Source organism: Haliaeetus albicilla, chromosome 10 (genome assembly GCF_947461875.1).
Source record: "Haliaeetus albicilla chromosome 10, bHalAlb1.1, whole genome shotgun sequence".
Lineage (NCBI taxonomy): Eukaryota > Metazoa > Chordata > Aves > Accipitriformes > Accipitridae > Haliaeetus > Haliaeetus albicilla.
In genome coordinates, this window is record NC_091492.1 from 28532664 (window position 1) to 28551094 (window position 18431).

General features: G+C 61.8%; 3 protein-coding genes across 6 annotated transcripts in view; 2 read left to right on the top strand and 1 right to left on the bottom strand.

Moving 5' to 3' along the window:
• Positions 1 to 12552, bottom strand: CRYBA4 (crystallin beta A4). The gene is made up of 6 exons (XM_069794531.1): positions 12381 to 12552; positions 1340 to 1385; positions 1106 to 1224; positions 739 to 880; positions 453 to 595; positions 1 to 280 (listed from the first exon to the last, which is right to left on the bottom strand). Exons 2-6 carry the CDS (start codon positions 1376 to 1378, stop codon positions 133 to 135), a joined length of 591 nt encoding a protein of 196 aa, XP_069650632.1. The 5' UTR covers positions 1379 to 1385; positions 12381 to 12552; the 3' UTR covers positions 1 to 132.
• Positions 1459 to 10780, top strand: CRYBB1 (crystallin beta B1). Of its 3 annotated transcripts, XM_069794527.1 has the most exons (6): positions 1459 to 5809; positions 6485 to 6644; positions 7557 to 7675; positions 9429 to 9561; positions 9694 to 9836; positions 10118 to 10780. In XM_069794527.1, the coding sequence occupies exons 2-6, from the start codon at positions 6504 to 6506 to the stop codon at positions 10296 to 10298; spliced, it is 717 nt and encodes a 238-aa protein (XP_069650628.1). In that variant the 5' UTR covers positions 1459 to 5809; positions 6485 to 6503; the 3' UTR covers positions 10299 to 10780. The 3 variants fall into 3 exon arrangements, with proteins under 3 accessions (XP_069650628.1, XP_069650627.1, XP_069650629.1); XM_069794526.1 differs by having other exon boundaries at positions 9429 to 9836; XM_069794528.1 differs by lacking the exon at positions 1459 to 5809 and having other exon boundaries at positions 6475 to 6644; positions 9429 to 9836.
• The window catches only part of TPST2 (tyrosylprotein sulfotransferase 2), a 19373-nt gene continuing 12283 nt past the window's right edge, over positions 11342 to 18431 (top strand). For both annotated transcript variants that reach the window (XM_069794521.1, XM_069794520.1), the window contains exon 1: positions 11342 to 11451. The gene's annotated coding sequence lies outside the window, so the exon portion shown is untranslated. The remainder of the gene's footprint in view (positions 11452 to 18431) is intronic.

The following is an 18431-nucleotide window of genomic DNA, read 5'->3' on the forward strand; positions in this document are numbered from 1 at the left end:
GCACCCCTTCCCCAACTGCCAGCGTGCCGCCTTGGACAACTGAGCTTTTATTGAGCTTTGCCCCCACCGCCCCACGGGAGAGACAGTGCCCAGGGTGCGTGGCCGGCGGCATGGTGGCTCCGGCACTGGCGGTCACTGCTGGACCCTGCGGATGGACTGGACCTGGCCCGTCTGCGCGTGGGAGCCCCACTCCCGCACGTGCTTGTACTCGCCCGCGTGGCTGTCGCTCTCCAGGAGGTACTGGAAGCCCCGGTACCCCGGGTACTGCGAGCAGACCCACCTGCGACAGAGCAGAGAGCGGCGGCAGCTCAGGGCTGGCAGCACCATGAAGCACCCTGCGCTGCGGGCGCTGGGCAGCAGGCAGGGTGCCGGCAGCTGCCAGAGCATCCTCAGCTCTGGTGCGTGCCCCTGGTGCCGGGTCCTGGCAGGGTGCAAGTCCCCGGGGTACTCACGCGCCGGAGCGGACAAGGAAGGAGCCCACGGCGCTGCTGCCCCAGCCCAGGGCAGGCAGCGAGGGGCAGTCGTCGCTGAGCTCCCCCCGCCTGCCCTGGAAGTTCTCCTGCTCGAAGAGCATCAGCCTGCTGCGCCCGTGGTCCTGCCACCAAGAGGGGCACGGCATCGGCATGGCTGCCCTGCCCGGCCCTCTGGCCGACGGCTGGCGGTGGGCTCCAGGGACCAGCCCGGTGGTGGGCTCCGGGGGCCAGCCCCACAGCGGGGAGCCGGGGTGGGGGCACTCACAGCACAGGCAATGGGGCGGAAGGAGCACATCCTCTCCACGTGGTAGGCATTGCTGCCGCTCCACGCCTCCCAGCATGGGTACTCGCCGCGCTCCAGCACAAACTGCTGCCCCTGGAAGCCGCAGTGCTCGAAGCCTGCCCACCTGCCGGGGGCGGGAGGGAGGGGTGAAACCCCCGCAGCACCCACCACCCCACTCACAGCCAGGGCAGAGCCCGCTGTGCCCCATGGGGACCAGGCCGTTCCCCGGAGGAGGCAGCCCTGTGGCTCGGGTGGCAAAAAGCACTGGAGACCTCCATCCTCCAACCCCCCTCCATCTGTGGGGTCCCACAGCACTGTGGGGTGGCAGCCCCCTGTGACCCCCACTCACGCCCCGCTCTCAATCTTGCAGGAGCGGACAGTGCTGAAGCCATGCTCCGGGGTGCTGTAGCAGTCGGCGGTGAACTCGTGCTTCTTGCCCTGGAAGAAAGCCTCATCCCATACCACAATCTGGGGAAGATGGAGGGAGTCAGGGGTGCAGAGGCCCCGAGCAGACACTGCAGCCCCATGCCCCGGCATTCACGGGGCTCAGGCTGCGTCGCCGGTCCTCCCCAGGCTCCCGTACCTTCCAGAGACCGGAGGATCTCCTGCAGCGGTGGGTCATGGTGGCTCTGCTGGGGCACAGAGGAATGGAACTGTTAAAGCCCACCCCAGGGCTGGTGCATCGCTGGCCCCTGTGAGCCTGGCCTCACCGCTGCAGCCTGGCCAGACCCAGACCCACCAGCCCAGCGCTGGGGGCTTGGCCCTTCCCTGGGACTGCCACGTCCTGGGACCAGGCTTCAGGGCATGCGTTGCATGGGCAATGCAGGCAGATGGAGGCAGGAGCCTGCAGCTACCTGCTCTGCTCTGCTCAGCGGGGCTTGCTCCAGCCTCTGCCCAGATGAAACTGCCCTCGGGACCTTGTGCAAGTCCCTTTGCTGGTGACGTGGGAGGCAGCGATGGGGTTGCTCCATGCTGGAGCAGGCGCAGAGCACGGGCCGGGGCTCTGCAGGCCCCGGTGTCTGGCAGGGCAGCCGTGGCCCTGGCAGCCGTCCTCGCGGCACGGCACAGCACCGCAGCGGGGTGAGCACGCTGCCAGCCCGTGCATGGGGCTGCCCATGGCTGCCCACGCCCAGGGAGACGACTTCTCCTGCAGGCAGATCCCTGCGCCAAAGCCCCCGTGCAGGCAACCCCGGCGCAGGCAGCCCTGTGCAGGTCCGCAGGCGTGCTCGCCACGCGCAGGCAGGGCCAGCGCCTGGGGCCGCAGACAGGGCAGCGCTGAGCCAGGAGCGCTGCGGAGGTGGCCGCATGCCCACGCTGAGAGCAGCACCCTGCCCCGCTGCCACGGCCAGCAATGTCCCCTGATCCCCCCGCCACCGTCCCCACCGTGACAAGGTGGGTGACGGCAGAGCGGTGCCACAGCCCGTCCCCAGCGGCTGCCCTCGTCTCGCGCCCCGGCTGCAGAACCCCGCAGCCCCCGGCCATGCCATGCCAGCGGCCTCGGATCCTCCTCCACGCGTCCCAGTGGCAGCGCCGCTCACAGGGCCAAGCCATGCAGGGCAGGAGCAGCTGCCACCAGACTCCCGTGCTTACCTGGGGTGAGGCGCTGGTGCCTGGGGAGGTGACATGTTCAGCAGCCCTCCGGCTGGGTTTTTATAGCCTCCAGATAGAGACAGAGCCCAGGAGAGCATTACTGAAACCCCTAACTCAGCACATGGCGGGGAGGAGGGACCGGGCAGAACAAAGGCGACGCTGCAGAGAAGCTGATGAGCCGGGACACCGTGGCTCCCGCTCCCCTGGCCCACCGGGCACGGGCTCTGAGCCCCAGCCCCACAGCTCTGGAGCTGGGACATCACCCCCGGTGTCTGCCGGCACTTCTGCCATGTGCCCTGCCCCAGCATGGGCCTGGGCTGGGACCATGCCCCCCCAAGTTCTGGCAGCGCTCCTCCTGCCCCGTACCTCCGCTGGGGGTGTGGGGAGGTTTTCTCACCTGCATTTCTGGGAAGTAGGAGAAAAGATGCATCTCCATTTGTGGCAGTGCTTGCTCTCCCTGCTAGGGCAGAGCAGCTCTCCCTGAAAGCTGGGGCAGCTCTTTTGCAGGTTGAGCCCACAGCAACCATGGAGCATGATAACAAGTGGGGAGCGGGGGCACAGGAAAGCAAGGGGCAGGTGTGCAAAGGCACCAGATGGACTAAAGATGCAGATCAAGACTTAGGGAGTGCTGCAGCAGCCTCCTGCCTCTGTGCACAGGGACCTGGAAAGAGCCCGCTGCATCCACATTTTGGGTACCTAAACACCTTCAAGCTTTGCTCATGGTGACCCCCTCCCACTAAATCGTCCTGGGGTCATGCTGGGATTGTGCAGGGCTCCGAGGGTTGGGCACCTTGGAGAGGCACCCACACAGTTTGCCTGTCAGAGGGTGGAGCAGTGGGGCAGCAGCAAAAGGAGGCTGTTGAGAGGGGTGGCAAAACCTGTGTTCCCAGGTAGTGCTGTGTTTCTGGACAGCATTTCCAGGAAACTGCCAGGTGGCTGAGCTGGAGCATCCTCCTTCATGCAGCTGCAGCCCTGGCAGCCCCAGGCACCACAGGCAAGGCAGAGCAGGTGAGCACTGCAGCCGGCGGGGGTTCGCACGCAGCCAGCTGCTCCTGGCCGCAGCAGGGCTGCGCTGGCTGTCCCCGACACCTGCAGCCCCCAGAAAATGTGCCTTTGGCACAAGCTGCCCTCAGCCTCTTGCTGCGGCCTGACCTAACCTCTGCTTGCTGCCAGCCACCAGCGCAGTGACCGCAGCTGGCTCGCTCTCTGCCACATGCTCTGGTGCTGGGACGTGGTCCTGTGGAGCCCGGGCTGTTGCTGGGTGCACTCACGATGCCACTCAGCACTGGGTAGAGGATGCAGCAGCGGGAGCTCCGCATGCAGCAGGACTCACCAGGGCAGAACAAACCCCTTGTGTTGGGCATGCGCCCGTGTCTGTGCCTGCCGGGGCTGAGCTGGGTCAACTCTGGCCATCTGCACCGGCGGTGAGGCTTGGGCAACTCTTTCCTGTGTTTGAGCTGTGCATCCCATGTGCCCCTCCATGCCGGGGCAGGACGGTGCAGCGAGGGGCCGGTGTGGGATGGGATGGATGGTGCAGCGCAGGGCTTTCCAAAGAGCCTGCAGCCAGTGGCAGGGATGCTCAGTGGGGATGGCAGAGATTTTGTGTCCGGGGGCTGAGGGACCACCAAGGGCAGATCCCTGCTGTCAGCCCTTCCACAGCACCATCTCACCACATCTGGGCACACCACATCTGGGCTGCCAAGTCCTCAGAGTAACAGCCAAAGCAGTGCAGAGCAGCTGTCAGGAGCCGAGCTTGGTCCTTCCAAGCACAGTTCTCCAACGCCCAAGTCCAAAGGTACTGGGAGCTGGGAGGGGAAGCGGAGCCAGGAGCAGTGCAGCAGAACCTTTGGGGTGGGTGAGACCTGCTGATTAATGTCCAGGAGCCACAGGCGAGACAGGGCGGTTAAAACCCCCCCCGGCTCCGAGAGGAAGAGAATGCAGCTTAAAATAGAAATCTGTCTAACAAACACGAAAATGAATGCAAATTGAAAGCCGTGAATCATAAAAAACTGCCCAGTGTCAAGGTGAGAGACCAGACTGCAGGGAGTGCCCAGGGGAAACGGAGCAGCAGCACCTGCATTTGGCCATGCCTGTGGGCATGGCAGAGCCTGCCATAAAACCACGGGAAAAGAAGAAGGGATCAATAAATGCTTTCTGTTTGGGATTTTGGGCAATAGCCCAGAGGGTGCAGCTGGATCCCACCACTGCTGGTTGACACTTCACACTTGAGAGGAACAAAAGGTGATGGCAAAACTGAGGGCTCTGAGCTTTCTGAACATGTGGCCTTGGGTGATTTACTGCTGCCAGTAATGAAGAGCCAGCCCAGAAGTGCTGGTGCTGGATGCTGGGGGTATCGGAAAGGAATGCAGGGAAACAAGCGTGCTGGTATTTACATGATGAACAGGATCACAGCAGGCAAACAGGGGGGCAGCTGATCGGAGGCTCGGTGAGAGTCAGGGGAAGATCCCCCCCAAGGTTCCTCCCGGTGCAGAGAGTAGCTGTGGGGTGCAGGAGATGTGGCACCGCAGGCTGAGCTGCCGCAGGGACCGGTGCCCAGCGTGTCCCTGGCCAGCCACCCCACGGTCCCCTCCACCTGCTGTCGGTGAGAGACAGCACTGATGCACCAAAACCCTGTGTGGGATTTGGTACCATGCAGTGTGGTGACGGCAAAACTAGGGCTGGTATAGAATGAGCACAGCAGAGGTTAAATGGGCTAAAAACTAGCTAACGTCCATGCCAGTGGATGCGGTGAGCAGGGACACCCTCAAAGGAGGACACCATTTTCAGGGATTGAGATGGTTTGGAAAGTATCAGCTTCGATTATACCTCATTTAGAAAAAAAACCCCAACCCTGAAGCATTTCAAAACACATAAGTCTTGCATCCTGGCATCTTCAGGGCAGCGCACTCAGGTGTTTCCCAGTATGGAGTGACATTTAAAGCAAGAGATTTAGTGTTTAGAGGTGAGAAATGAACACAGTGCAGCCATAGTGCTGGGCACCATGCAGCCACGGGGCACGGGGCTGGTGCATCCTCCCCGGCTGCAGCGCACTGGAGCTGGATGCCCCTGCAGGACCAGTGCCAGGGGCAGTGGGCAGGGGAGGGCAGCGTGCCGGTGCCGGCCAGGCCACGCGAGGGCTATATATGCCCTGTCGGGGCGGCCGCACGCGGGGCAGTGGGTGCCGCCGTGCGCTGCAAAGTGGCACGGTCAGGTCTTCTGTTGTGCCGCGGGCACAAAGGAAAGTGCTGCGTTCAGCAGCTGGGCACGGGGCCGGGGAGAGGCTTCCAGCTCGCCCAGCGCTTTGCAGGATGTGATGACTGGGCGGCCGTGCAGACACTGATGAGCTGGCAGTTCCTTTGTGCGCCCGCCCGGGGGTCTGCCCTTGCCAGGCTATAAAGTGGGGGCTTCGCTGCGCCCCGAAACACAAGCCCGCTCACTCCAACAAGAAGCAGCAGCTGCCCAGGTAAGAGGACAAAGTCCCCGGGCACCGGGCTGCAGCCGGACCCGAGGGGGGGAGAGGGAAATGCAGGGTCTCAGCCGTGACCACCGCTGTGGCCACCATGTCTGGGAGCACCCCGGTGCTCAGTATCCCGCTGCCCTCTGCTCCCCCGGCAGCCGCTGGTGACACTCACCCGTGGGGCCACGGGCAGGGTGCCCACCGGAGGGCTTCATGCAAACTGGGCTGTCCCCTTCCTACCCCCTCACACGCCGCCCCAGTGCCCAGCCTGGCTCTCAGGCACACCCCGTGCGGGATGGCCCCAGCACCCGGTGCAGTGTCAGACCCCGGCCCAAGCGGGGAGAGCATGGAGCAGCTGGGCACCAGTGTTTGGGACTGCTCTGGGCACCCCTGCAGAGGTGGGACCATGCTCAGGGCGCTCCTGATGACAGAAGGAGATTGTGGGCACCCGGGACCTCCTGTGGTCCTTCTAGTGAAGGCAGGACCCGGCTGCCTGTGCCTGCCTGGAGAACCTCCTGGCAGCTCCTCTCCTGGCCCCAGCCACCCACCCCATTGCTGAGCCCTCCATCCCAATGCGACTGTCCCCAGGGCAGGGTGAGGGCCGGATTAAGTGGTGGGTACCCACAGCCATGCATGCCCTCTAACCTGCTGCTGGCATCTCTGCCTGGTGCCCTGTCCCAGACTTGAGCCCAACACCACGATGTCTGAGACCACAAAACCCACTGCTCCTGGCCAGGCTGCGGAGGAGAAGGAGAAGGCAGCCCCAGCGCCAACTCCATCCCTCGACCCTGCTCCTGTGGCGAACAGCAAGGGCGAGGAGCCCTCCACAGAAGCCTTCAGGGTAAGCCTCACTGCTGCCCGCTTGCAGGGATGCGGTCTGGGGGTGAGGGACGGTGGCAGCATCTCTGGGGCAGTCAGCAGGAGGAGAGCGCAGGCAGCCCAGGGGAAGTATCTTCCTTTGAGAGCAGGAGCAGAGCGCGGACAATGCCGTCCCTCCCCACTGTGTGTCTCCTGGGCAGCAGCTCTCCAGGTGGAGGATTTCAGTAGCTGCTTGTGGGGCTGCTGCAGGAGGAATGCTCTGGGTGCCAGCTTGCCTGGGACGGCTTGTTGGGGACCACAGGCTTTGGAAATGCTCTCCCCTGCGTCATGGCATCAGGGTTGGGTGCTGCCACCTGCTCCCTCTGGTCACCCTCCGCATGCAGGGGTCCTGCAGTGCTGCGGGGGGATGGAGGAGGCTGTGGGTGACAGAGCTGGCACTGAAACGCTGTGGTGACACTGGGGCAGTGTGCCACCGAAGTGCTGCAGTGAGGCTGTGGACAAGGGGTGAGCAATGCGACAGCTCCGGCAACACATTGGCACGTGGCAGGCAGTGAAGGCCACGGCATGGATGCGGCTCCTGGAAAAGCAGCTCCTTCCCAGCCCAGTTGGGACCTGATGTGGGCACGGGCACAGGGAGATGTGGCTTTGCAGCAGTAAAACTGGGGGCAGGATGAGGCTGTCTTGGAGCAGGGAAGGCTGTCAGGAGGGGACCTTCCTGTGCTCAGGCTGTGTTGGGACAGGGCTGCTCATGCACAGAGCCCAGTTCGGCTTGCCCGGGCACCAGACCTGAAAAGCTGCAGGAAGCCTTGGAGAGCCGAGGGGGACACGTGGGGCTGTGGGCTTGTGCATGCAGGGTCCATGCAGGGACATGCACCACCGCCCTACCCTCCCCAAGCGTGCCTGTCCCTGTCCGACCCTTTCCCCCTGCCCCCAGATCATCGTCTTCGAGCAGGAGAACTTCCAGGGCAGGCAGATGGAGTTCACCACTGAGTGCCTGAACCTGGGGGACCGTGGCTTCGACCGGGTGCGCAGTGTCATCGTCACCTCTGGACCGTAAGTGACCCCAGCCACAGAGGGGACTGTGTCCCTGGGGATGCCCTGGGGAGGTGGGGACACGGTCCTGGGGAGCAGCCCTGGGTGCAGCGTGACGTGCAGGGGCATTTCCCTGCAGCCTGGGCAGAGAGCAGAGGAGGGCCAGTGCAGGAGCGGAGCTGGGGAGCTCAGGTCTTCGAGGAGGGCAGGACAGCCTGGGCAGGTGGGAAGGATGCCAGGGCCATTTGTAAAGCAAAGGGCACTAGATGCAAAGCCAAAGGCCAAGGAAAGGTGTCCATCAGATCTGCTGACGCTGTTAATGAAATGCAAGAGACCTGTGGATTTTAGAGAAGCCAAGGTGAAAAAAGGCGGGTGCCTTGGACCAGGCTGGTGGCCAGGGCTGCTGCAGAGACAAGGCTGGAGCAGGCAGGGGAGGGCAGGCAGGCAGCCCCCCACGCCTGCCTGCACCCAGGCAGCTGAGCAGCGATAAAGGGGCTGGGAAGGTCCGAAAGCCATGGGAACAGTCGGCACAGGCAGGGACAAAAATGATCGCCAAACTAGATAGCTGAACAGACGGATGATCTTCATGTTGAAAGAGCATCTCACTGCAGCCATGCCTGGCTGGAAACGCCGTGCCTGGGAAGGCAGCCTGGCGGCTGCAGGCCAACTGCAGGGGGGGCTGGCAGTGCTGTGGGGAGGATGCACAGGACACAGCTTGCCTTGACGGCAGCCTTGAGGTGACCTGTGGTCACCTCAAATGACACCATGTGGCACTGATGACAACTTTTACATTAGGAACCCAGAATATCCAACTCTTCTTGAAATGAAAGGGGGACAGAGCAGCCCTGAAGGAGCTCAGGTGCGAGTCCTGGAAAGCTGCACGAGATACAGACAGGGTGAAACTTGGACAACAGAATACTTTGGTGCCACTGGGGTCCTCAATCCTCACAGTCTTCTTTAGAGTCACTGCTGAGACTCAGTGCCCACTTAGGGACAGACAAAAGCAAAACCAACCAAGCTGAGCCTTAGAAGTCAGTGTAAGGTCGCACCGCCTGTGGTACTTGAACACATCTCCTGCCATTAGGAAAATACCTGTTGGCATCTGCAGAAATAGCCCTGTTTTGCAGGAAAATGGGAAGCAGCAAACGCAGGGCTGCTCTGGTGCCGAGGGTTTTTGGAGCCTTAAGCCTGTGACATTCTCAGCACAGCAGCACCTCGTGGCATTGCTAAAGAGGTGACATTGCAGCTGAGTAAGCCCTGGGCGCCCTGGTAATGGGATGAATGCCAGAGCTGGCTGAAGCTGGTGCAGTGAAGCATGCAAGCATGCCAGCATTAGACAGCCTGGGCAGGCCTGGCCCGGGCTCGGTGGTGCAAGAGGTAAAACACTCAAAGTCCTGAGATTAACGCAAGGACAAGTCTCTGGTGCGCAGCGTGCAGGGCTCGCCAGCTGCCTCGGGGCCCTGCTGGTCCCCAGGCTGAGGAAGGGGAGCACCGTGAGCACGCTGGTGTCTGCTGCCGGCCTTGGACGCATGCACCAGCAAGCACTCGGGCGAGAGCCTGCCAGCTCGGTGCCGCCCATTAGCTGCCGGCTCTGCACATGCCATAGCACCTGGGCTGGGAGAAAGTTGGAAGCAGGATGGTGGGGGCACTCCTGACACCCACAGCCTTTTTGGGTGCTGGGAGCCTGGCCCCCATGCCCCACTGGCTGGCTGAGCGGGAGAGGAGCTGCTGGCTGGCATCTGACCCGCTGTCTTGTCCTACCCCTTCTCCCCAGCTGGGTGGCCTACGAGCAGGCCAACATGCGCGGGGAGATGTTCATCCTGGAGAAGGGCGAGTACCCTCGCTGGGACACCTGGTCTAGCAGCTACCGGAGCGACTGCTTCATGTCCATGCGTCCCATCAAAATGGTGAGTGGTCCAGAAGCAGAAAGCACCCAGGCGGGTCCGGCCAGAGCCGGATCCGTGCCACTCGATGCCCCGCTGCAGCAAGCTCCAGGGCTTCAGCCGCACAACCCAGCGCCTTCCCTCTGTCTTCCCCAGGAGGCTGAGGACCACAAAATCTCCCTGTACGAGTCTGCTGACTTCAAGGGCAACAAGATGGAAATCCAGGAGGATGACGTGCCCAGCCTCTGGGCTTATGGCTTCTGCGACCGCGTGGGCAGCGTGCAGGTGCCCAGTGGAACGTAAGCCGGGCCGTGGCGGCAGCTGCCTCCTGCCAGGCTCCCTGTCCTCCCCCGCGCCCCAGCTCGCTGCCCGCCAATCCCAAGCACCCGCACGGGGCTCTCGGGCAGCCAGAAAGCACCACACGGCTGTTTTCGGTGGTGTAGCCCATCACCCAGGGGATCGGACCCAGCACACGGGAGGCAGGGGGACTCTGCCGGCTCCCCAAGAGCATGCCGGCCATGTCACTGCTGCTTGTAGTGGCCGACCCCGCTCAGGTGCCCTCTGTTTGCTTTCCCTGCAGCTGGGTCGGGTACCAGTACCCTGGCTACAGAGGCTACCAATACCTCTTTGAGACCGGAGACTTCCGACACTGGAACGAATGGTCTGCCTTCCAGCCCCAGATCCAGTCCATCCGCCGCATCCGGGACATGCAGTGGGACCAGAAGGGCACCTTCGTCACCCCCGACGCGCCCTCCGACTGAGCGTGCCGCCTGCTAGCTACGAGTCCCGGGCCCCGTGGGGCACCCCCGCCTCCCCTCGCGCTCGCCTGCTCAGCACTTTCCTTGTACATTGCACATTCCCTGGATGTACTCTACCTTGTGAGGCAAATTAAAAAAAACCAGAAGACTAGAGCTGCTCGGGAGTCCGTGGTGCATTGAGCGCGGCCGTGGGATGCGCTGCATCGGCTCTGCTTTTCCGTCCTGCTCGAGTCTCGCGTTGGAAGCCGGGTGGGACGTGGTGGAGGGTGATTTTCCTGGGGGACCCCCCCCACACACACACACACACACTGGGGCTGCAGCGGGGAGAAGGAAGACCCTGGTGAGAGCAGGAGCGTGCACGGGAAAGGGGGTGGCAGGAGGGTCCTCCAGCCCGCGCGGGGGGGGGGAGGCTCAGGGCACCCCCGGAGCGGCCGGACCACGGGGGGCTCCCGGCTCCCTCCGTGCCTGCGGGGCGGGAGGGCAGCGGGGGCTCACGGGGCCAGGCCGGTAGGTACCCACGCCAAGAGGCGAGTCCGTGAGCGGCACGCAGCCGCGTATTCACCTGAGCGGTAAATAATTAACAGCAGTAATTGCAGTCAATCAAAGACCAATTCACTTTCAAGGAGGTTTTTTCCCCTCGGCCGCTGTCCCACCCCCCCCAGGCGCTTCCCCCCTTTCCCACCCCGTGTCCCCCCACGGCCGGCACCTTCGGTAGCATTTCCCGGCGCTCCCGCTGTGCTAATTAATGAGCCGACTGCAGTGATCGCAGCGCTGCCGGTCTAAGCGGTACCCCGGGGCTTGCTGGGGCCCGGGGGGTGATTGCTGCTGGCGCGGGCGGCCCCGCCCCGGAGGACCCCCGCCCCGGGAGGGGGCACGGCTGCGCGGCCACGGCCGTGTCCCGGCACCGGCTGTCCCGTGGAGCGCAAGCGTGTCCCGGGCACACGCAGACACACGTACCCCCCACCCCGACGCGGTGCGGGCACACGCGTGACCCCTTCTCCCCCCCCTCCTCGCCCCCGCACCTCCCGCCCAGCGCCCGGTGCCGCCCGCCGGCGGCGGGGCGCATGCGCAGTGGGGCGGCACCGGGGATCCCGGCCCCTCGTGCGCGTGACGTCGCCGCGTCTCGCGCCGCTCCCGGCCGGTGGCGGCGGCCCCGGTGAGTGGAGGGAGGGAGGGCACCCGGCGGGGCGGGGGGGGGCTGCGTGTGCCGTCAGCGCCGCTCGGCACCGGCTCCGGCACGGTGTGTGTCCCCCCGCCGTCCCCGCCGCGGCGCCGGCCGGCAGGTGACAGCGGCGGGCGGCGCTCGGTAGCGGCGGGCGGCGCGGGCGCTGGGAGCGGCGCGGGCAGCGCTCGGTGGGTGGCGTGCAAGGTGCTCGGCGCAAGGTGCGCGGCGAGCGGTGCACGGTGCGGAGCGGGCGGTGCGCGGAGCGGCGGGGGATGCTCGGTGCGCGGGGGATGCTCGGTGCGCGGAGCGCTGCGAGCCGCACGCCGTGCAGCGCACGGTGCGCGGAGGTCAGCGCTTGGTGCACGGCGGGCGGTGCACGGTACACGGTGCTCGGTGCAGGGTGCTCAGCGCAGGGTGCTCCACGTACCTTTTTCTCCCTCTTTCCTGCCATCCGGCACCCTCTTCCCGGCACCCCTTTGGGAGCCCAGCAGCAGGCCGTGCCCCCCATTACCCGCACATCGCCGGACGGGACAGTAGTGCAGAGGGCAGGCTCGGGCACGATGCCCGACAGGAGTCACCCACGGACCGGGGCTGTCCATCCGTCCCGGCACCCGGGGCTGAACCCCGGCGTGGGGTCTGCCCTCCTCCGCTGGGGCGAGCGGGGCCACCTGGGCTGTGGTGGCCTGGGCAAGCGAGCGCTCAGTGAGAGGCTGCGCCCAGAGGGCTCGGTCAGCGTTAGCCTCAGCTTTTGGCATGAGAAGTTTTGGCAGCAGCTGAGGTCTGGGCAGCTGCAGCTTCTGCTGGGCGGCCGCAGGGTGCGGGTCCCTTGGCGGGGGGAGGATCGCAGACAGGCTCCCAAGCAGCTGCGTTGGTGCCCTGTAGCCCACCCAAAACACCAAAGCTCTCCCTGCTCTGCCCACCTGTCGCCGGGCCATTGCCCTGCGGTGCTGCGTGGTGGGGATGTGAGATCCACGCTGTTTCCGTAGCAAGCTCGAGTTCCTTGGGACTCATGGCCAGAGTCGTGGTCCCTGGCACTGCTGGCAGCGCATTCCCATTGCCCGCAGCATGAGCTGGGCCACAATCTTCCATGGGAAGGGTATGGTTTGCATTGTGCGGGCCTTTGTTCTGTCCTTCGCTGTGTTTGTTTGCATGCTCGGGCTCTGTCCAAAAAAACATCTCGCAGCTTGAAACCCCTTCACACGTCTTCCTCTGCGAGTCACAGCCTGGCCCCACCAGCTGCTTGTACTTAATGTATGGGCGGTGAGTCTCCCCTTTGCACAGCTGCGCTGCTCATTCATGCTCGGGGGTACCAAGCAAGGGTGAGTGGAGAGATTAAAATGATTTGTGCTAACAGGTTTCCAAATTTGACGTTGCTTTTCTGGGAACACTGCAGCGTGCTCGTAGGGAGCTTTTCAAGTGCCAACGCCGGTTCAAATGTTTCCTCCAAATGGGGTTTTGTAATAGCGTGCCTGACTGCAGCTCGTGCTTGGTGGCTGCCTGCATGTGGTACCCGGCGGGAACAGGCGTGCTGTGCTGCCTGCAGAGAGAGCCAAGGGTCTGCAGGGTGCTCACTCAGGGAAGGCAGCCCCTGAAATTGGGGGGTGATTTCCAACACTGACCTTTGTAACTGCCCCACGGTCTGTGCATGAACCCGCATAGGGGGGAAGTTTGAGGAAGGGGCTGGTGGATCTTGCTGGTGCACCGATGAACACCCTCCCAGCAGCTTGGTGTTTTGGTCCAGAGCGCTGAGCTTTCTCCATTCCTGAGAGTTGCTTCTGTGCCTGCGTGCGTGCTCGGCAGGCAGTGCAGCTCTCCGGGGGAGCAGCAGCTGGCTGCTGCCCGCAGCTCCGCATTTCCCAGAAGACCGGAGCGTCGCTGCTAGGATCTGGCCATGAGAGCCAGTTTCCATGCCTCCACATCTGATGGCCTGTCAGCTGAGACTGGGCAGCCACCACCATGCTCCAGGCACCCTGGGGCGAGCAACACCGTGTCCCGTGGTGGCGGCTCAGCCACGCGTTGTGCTGCACAGGTCCTTCCTGGCATCACCCGGAGCCGGTGCTGCAGCTGGCGTTGGGGGGCATTGCTGCAGGGGGCTACAGGCAGAATTACGCTCTCTGCACTGGCACTGGCGAGATGTCGCAGGCTGGGGGCATGGAGGCGGGAGCTGCTGCAGGTCTCTCCGGGATGTGGTTCGCTGGTGAGCTCACCAGAAGGACGGGCAGGCTCGTGCCACTGCAGTTCTCTGCCTGTAGGTTTTAAAAACTGTATTAGTAATTTCTGTCGCTATTTTAAGAAGATACTTCCAAAGGCAGTTTACATTACAGATACGGTGAGCCTTCAGGGGATGTGCGGGATGGCAGAAGCACTACAAAATGCAGTGACTGTTGAGAACGTTTCTGGAGAGAGAAAACAAACGCCCAGCAGGTGGTTTTATTTGGCACCGTACAGATGTGTCTTCTGACGAATTTGTGATGCGTTTAGGAAGCCTCAGCAGAGCATGTTTCACTTTGGATTTCGCAGCCCTCCGAGTGCAGGCAGCGAGAGCGCAGGCCGATGGGAGAAGCTCGCCGTGTTGTCCTCTGCCTGCTTTGTTTCATACAATTTTGCAAGCCTTAGTCTGTGCAGTTCTCCTAAACCCCTGTCAGCCTCCAGTATTGCAGGGATTCTCCCCAAAGAAATCCTGTCTACTGGGCAACGACGGGGTTTTTTCCCCTTTTCATCCCCAGTCCATCCTTTTGTGCTGGCCTCGCAGTGCGGGTGCAGGCAGGAGCGTGGGCTGGCAACGCTGCCTGGGGCTGGCCCTGCCCAGTAAGAGCTGTGCAGTGTACGGCAGGCCTGTTGAGGAGCTGCCCCGAGCCCCCTTGCAGGGTCTGCAAGCCAGAACCGCTGACAGCAGCAGAGGGTTGTTCAATCTGCAGCGCTCAGAAGTTCAGCAAGCGGCTGGTTCCCATGGCGCGTTCCCAGGTGAGTGAGCTTAAACCAAGACCAGGGAATCCGCAAGTGGCTGCGGCGTCGAGGTGCTTCTCCATGTGGAAATGACCGTCAGCTCCAGAGCCGCTGCAATTGCGGCTCCTGTAGCGGGACAGGGAGAAGCAGCTGGGTTTTTTCCAGTGCTCCTGTTCCTGCTCTGTGCTGTGGGTGGATCCTGCGGCATGAGTGACCGGTTCTGGCAGTGGCTGTGCCCGGACAAGCTGTAACGGGGGTGGGAGAGCACCCGGCCCCCCTGCTCTCCCGGGCAGCTGTGCTCACAGCTGGCTGCAGGCCACCGCGGCCGGGTGACTTGCAGAGGAAGGACAGTATGCAGAGGCAGCCCTCGGTGGCCCAGCATTTGCAGATGTAAATGGCAGCAGAGGACCCACAGCTTACAGCTGGGCTTCTGATGACAGGAACCGAGCCGTGAAGCACTCGGATGTGCTGTTCAGGGTTGATTTGTCTTACGGGTCAGCCACGCCGCGCACGGAGCAGCACGGAAGGACCCGTTTCCTTTTCTTCCATCCACGGTTTCACAAGAAGAGCTTTTCCCGTGCCAGGGCTCGGTGGGAGGTTGTTGCATGTCCTCACTGGGGGCTGTGGAAGCACACGGGCTTTGCGCCGTATCGAGTGGGAGGCCACGTATTCACACATCGCTGAAGTCAGTGCTAGGCAGCGCTCTGAGCCCCTCTGAGCCAAAATTACTGGCTTTGTGAAAATGCCAAACGCTTGCCCTTGTGGCAGCTGACGTGTTGAGCCCAGCTGGGCTGCGGTGGAGGTCCTGGGGCTGGTGTGTGCTCAGGACCGCGTACCCGAAGGGCTGCACCTCACCGGGAGCTGCAGGAAAAAGGACAAGGACAAGGACAAGCAGAGGGGCGCGGGGAGATGCAGTACAGCCGCGTTTCTTCCTCACCTTGCTGCCCAAGGGGTTGTGTAGCGTGCCCCTCTGTCCACGTTACCCTCTCCTTAGTAAGTGTCTGCAGCTTTGGGGACGCCTGGTGTTGCTGCATGGGGAAATAAAATATTTTGATTTTGTTTCTTAAGCAAATTTGAGGTTTTGGGGTTTCTCTTGCAGAAACAACCTTTTATTTGCAAATCTTGATCTTTGTGCATGCAAGACTGGAGCTTGTTAAGACTTATGGTTTGGCACGTGGATTTGGAAAAATATTTTTTTGAAGATACCTAGTATTTTTTCTAGCAGTTCCTCTGACTTCTTTTTCTCCCTGTTGTGTGGTGGGCTCTGACCATCCACATTCATGTGGGGAATCTTTGTTCAGTTTTGGGAGGGAAGAGTCATGTTTGCACCGAGCGTGGTGAGTTAACGCAGAAGCTGCAAACTCCAGCTCCCCTTGCCCTCTCCAGTGGGGTTCCCAGGGACCTGCCCTGGGCCCGGGAGTGGGAATTAGAGGGACCCCGGTCAGAGGAGCAGGAAGGTGTGGGGGAACAGCTCCGTGCTTCCCGAGAGCCTCCTTGTCCAGCTCTGTGGGGGGAGCGGGACAGCGGGGCCACTGGTCATGGTGCAAGGAGAGCAAGGGTAGGAGCGTGTCTCCCACTGTCACCCTCCATGCAGTGGTATCTGCGCTGGCTTTGCCTTTGTTCCCGAGGCAGCGACTGCAGAGTAATTAAGAAAAGGTAAAGCTCTGTGAATTGGAGCTGTGGGTTGATCGAAAGTCAGAAGCGTCCCTCCGAAGCGCAGAGCTCCTGTCCCGTTTCGGCACAAGCGCTTCCAAAGCAGAGACCGAGCTGATCTGGCGGGTGGCCCCATCCGTCGCTGCGGGGGGTCACAGACACCCCTCCTGCTCCAGCACCTGTCCCTCGCAGCCCACGGCACAGGCCGGCGGGTGGGTCTCCCTTCCCCACCTGTACCCCATCGCTCAGCTTGGTCCTTCCAGTGGCAGCTGTGCCTTCCAGCCCCGCTCCTTGAGCCAAGGGGGGACGTGGCAAGCCCTTTCCCTCCTGGCTTTGCTGGAGCTTTGCTGGGGTGCGGTGGGTATGGTGGCTCGTGCCAAGTCACTGGGGTGGGTGCCTCCGTCACCGCCTTCTGCCAGCAGCTTTCACTTCGGGTGTTTCATAATTAATAAGCCAGTTTGAGACAAAGGCTGTTGCCTTACAGAGAGGTTGGCAGAAGTGGATGCTGTGGTTTCCATCACTGGACGATAAAATGCCATTGCTGTGCTTGGAATGAGAGGCGGGCAGGGTGAAGATGCTGTAAATTGGTGGGATTTTTATTATTTCAGGAACATTGTAGCATTGAGCAGGATAATAAAATGTTTTTCTAATCATAACAGCCTCAAGGCAATAAACAAATAGTACATTTGTGCTGTGAAATGTCTGTTGATTCTTTGTTGATGTGATTTAGAGCCTGTTAAAGCGGGCTGGCGCACTGTGTGTGCATCCCTGGCCAGGCTCTCTGGGGATGGTGCGCTGGGGTGCTTGGCTGGGAATGCGCTGTGTGGCACAGGGCTTCCACCTCGCAGGCTTTTCTGAGTAAGAAAGCCGGTATTTGAAGCCGGTGCGTGCTGCCATAATCCTCAGGGCATCAGATTCTGCTAGCTTATTTTTCTAGGTACTCAGCAGTGAGAATAAATTCCCCCATGTCCTCCCTGGAGGAGGGCTTTGTGCTTTGGGACAGAAAAGGACTTTTGTGAAACCCCCTCGCCACTGCAGGTCCAAGCCAACAACCTCTGGGCTGCAGGAATGCGGTAGTTGTGGTGGTGCGGGGAGCGGGAGCTGCGCCGTGGTGGTGGGCTGTGCCGCCGGACCCTCGTGCCCAGCTGCTGGGACGACTTCAGCGTCTGAGCAGAGCTGCCAGAGCCACGGCGAGCGCCTTGTGCAGTGGAAGGCAGAGGGGATGTTCAGGAGCCAGCGTCGTTGCAGGGGCTCTGGCTGGCACATCACGTTGAGAGTGCTGAACTGAAAGGAAACGGAGCAGGACCGATGAGCACGGCAGCGTTGGCGTGCCCTGCGGCTGTTCTGGAGGTGAGTTGAGCCGGTTGGGTGCTAAGATGCAAGCTTAAACACCCTCCTTCTGGTTTGGGTGCTAAGATGTGTGCTTAAACACTCATTCTTGCAGTCTTTTGACGATTTCTTCCAATTTTACTTGGGATGATGTCAGCGGTGCAAATGCAAACCATGGTGCTGTTTGTTCTTTTGGGGGGTTTTCAAAGGGACACATAACCCCGAAGTGGTCTAAAAATCCATGTATTTTTACTGCGATTGGCTTCTGAGTCCTGTAGATGCATCTGGGTTTGTGGCCTGCAGTGCATCTTTAGCTTGAATAAACAAAAACTGTTCTGCTGTCGATGTTGCTGTTCTCACCACTTGGTGGCCTGAAAGCAATTTCTTTTTTTTTTTTTTTTTTTTTTTTTTTTTGAGTGCTGTAGGTGCTATTCAACAGCTTAATTTCATACACCTAAAAGTGGGCTCTTCTCTCACCTCCTGGAGCCTCAGGCCATTGCTCACTTCTAGCAGAGTTTGTACAAAGCTCCTGTTCCACTGCAAGTGGCTGCAGTATCGATTGGGGCGCACAGCAAACTGCAGTGTCCGTTGGACCCTGCTCCCGTCCCTGCGGGGATCGATCCTTGCCGTGCTGGGGGTGGACGAGCACAAGCCGTGGGTTGTGCAACGTGGCTGACGCTGCACTTGGGTGAACCTCAGCCGTCCCGTTGGCTGCCTCTGTGGGTATGCAGCAGGAAGCAGAGATCGGTGCTTGCTCCGGGCTTGCTGCTTTCCAGGGCTGCTCGTTGACCTCTTGGTGAACGTTTCAAAATTTGTTGACCGGCTTTTGCTCAGGCTGCTTTGAAACTGAGAAGGAGAAACACCCTGTGCGTCTGCGTGCCAGCAGCCCATCCCTTCCCGCTCCTCGCCCTCAACCCCTGCCAGCTCTTCCCAGCTTTCCTCTCCCGGGGCTCGTTTGACCCCTCTCCTGTTTGCTGCTGCCTCCTCAGGACGTGAGCATCTCTGTCCTGCAAAGGGAGAGATGCCTTGGAGTCATCAGCCGT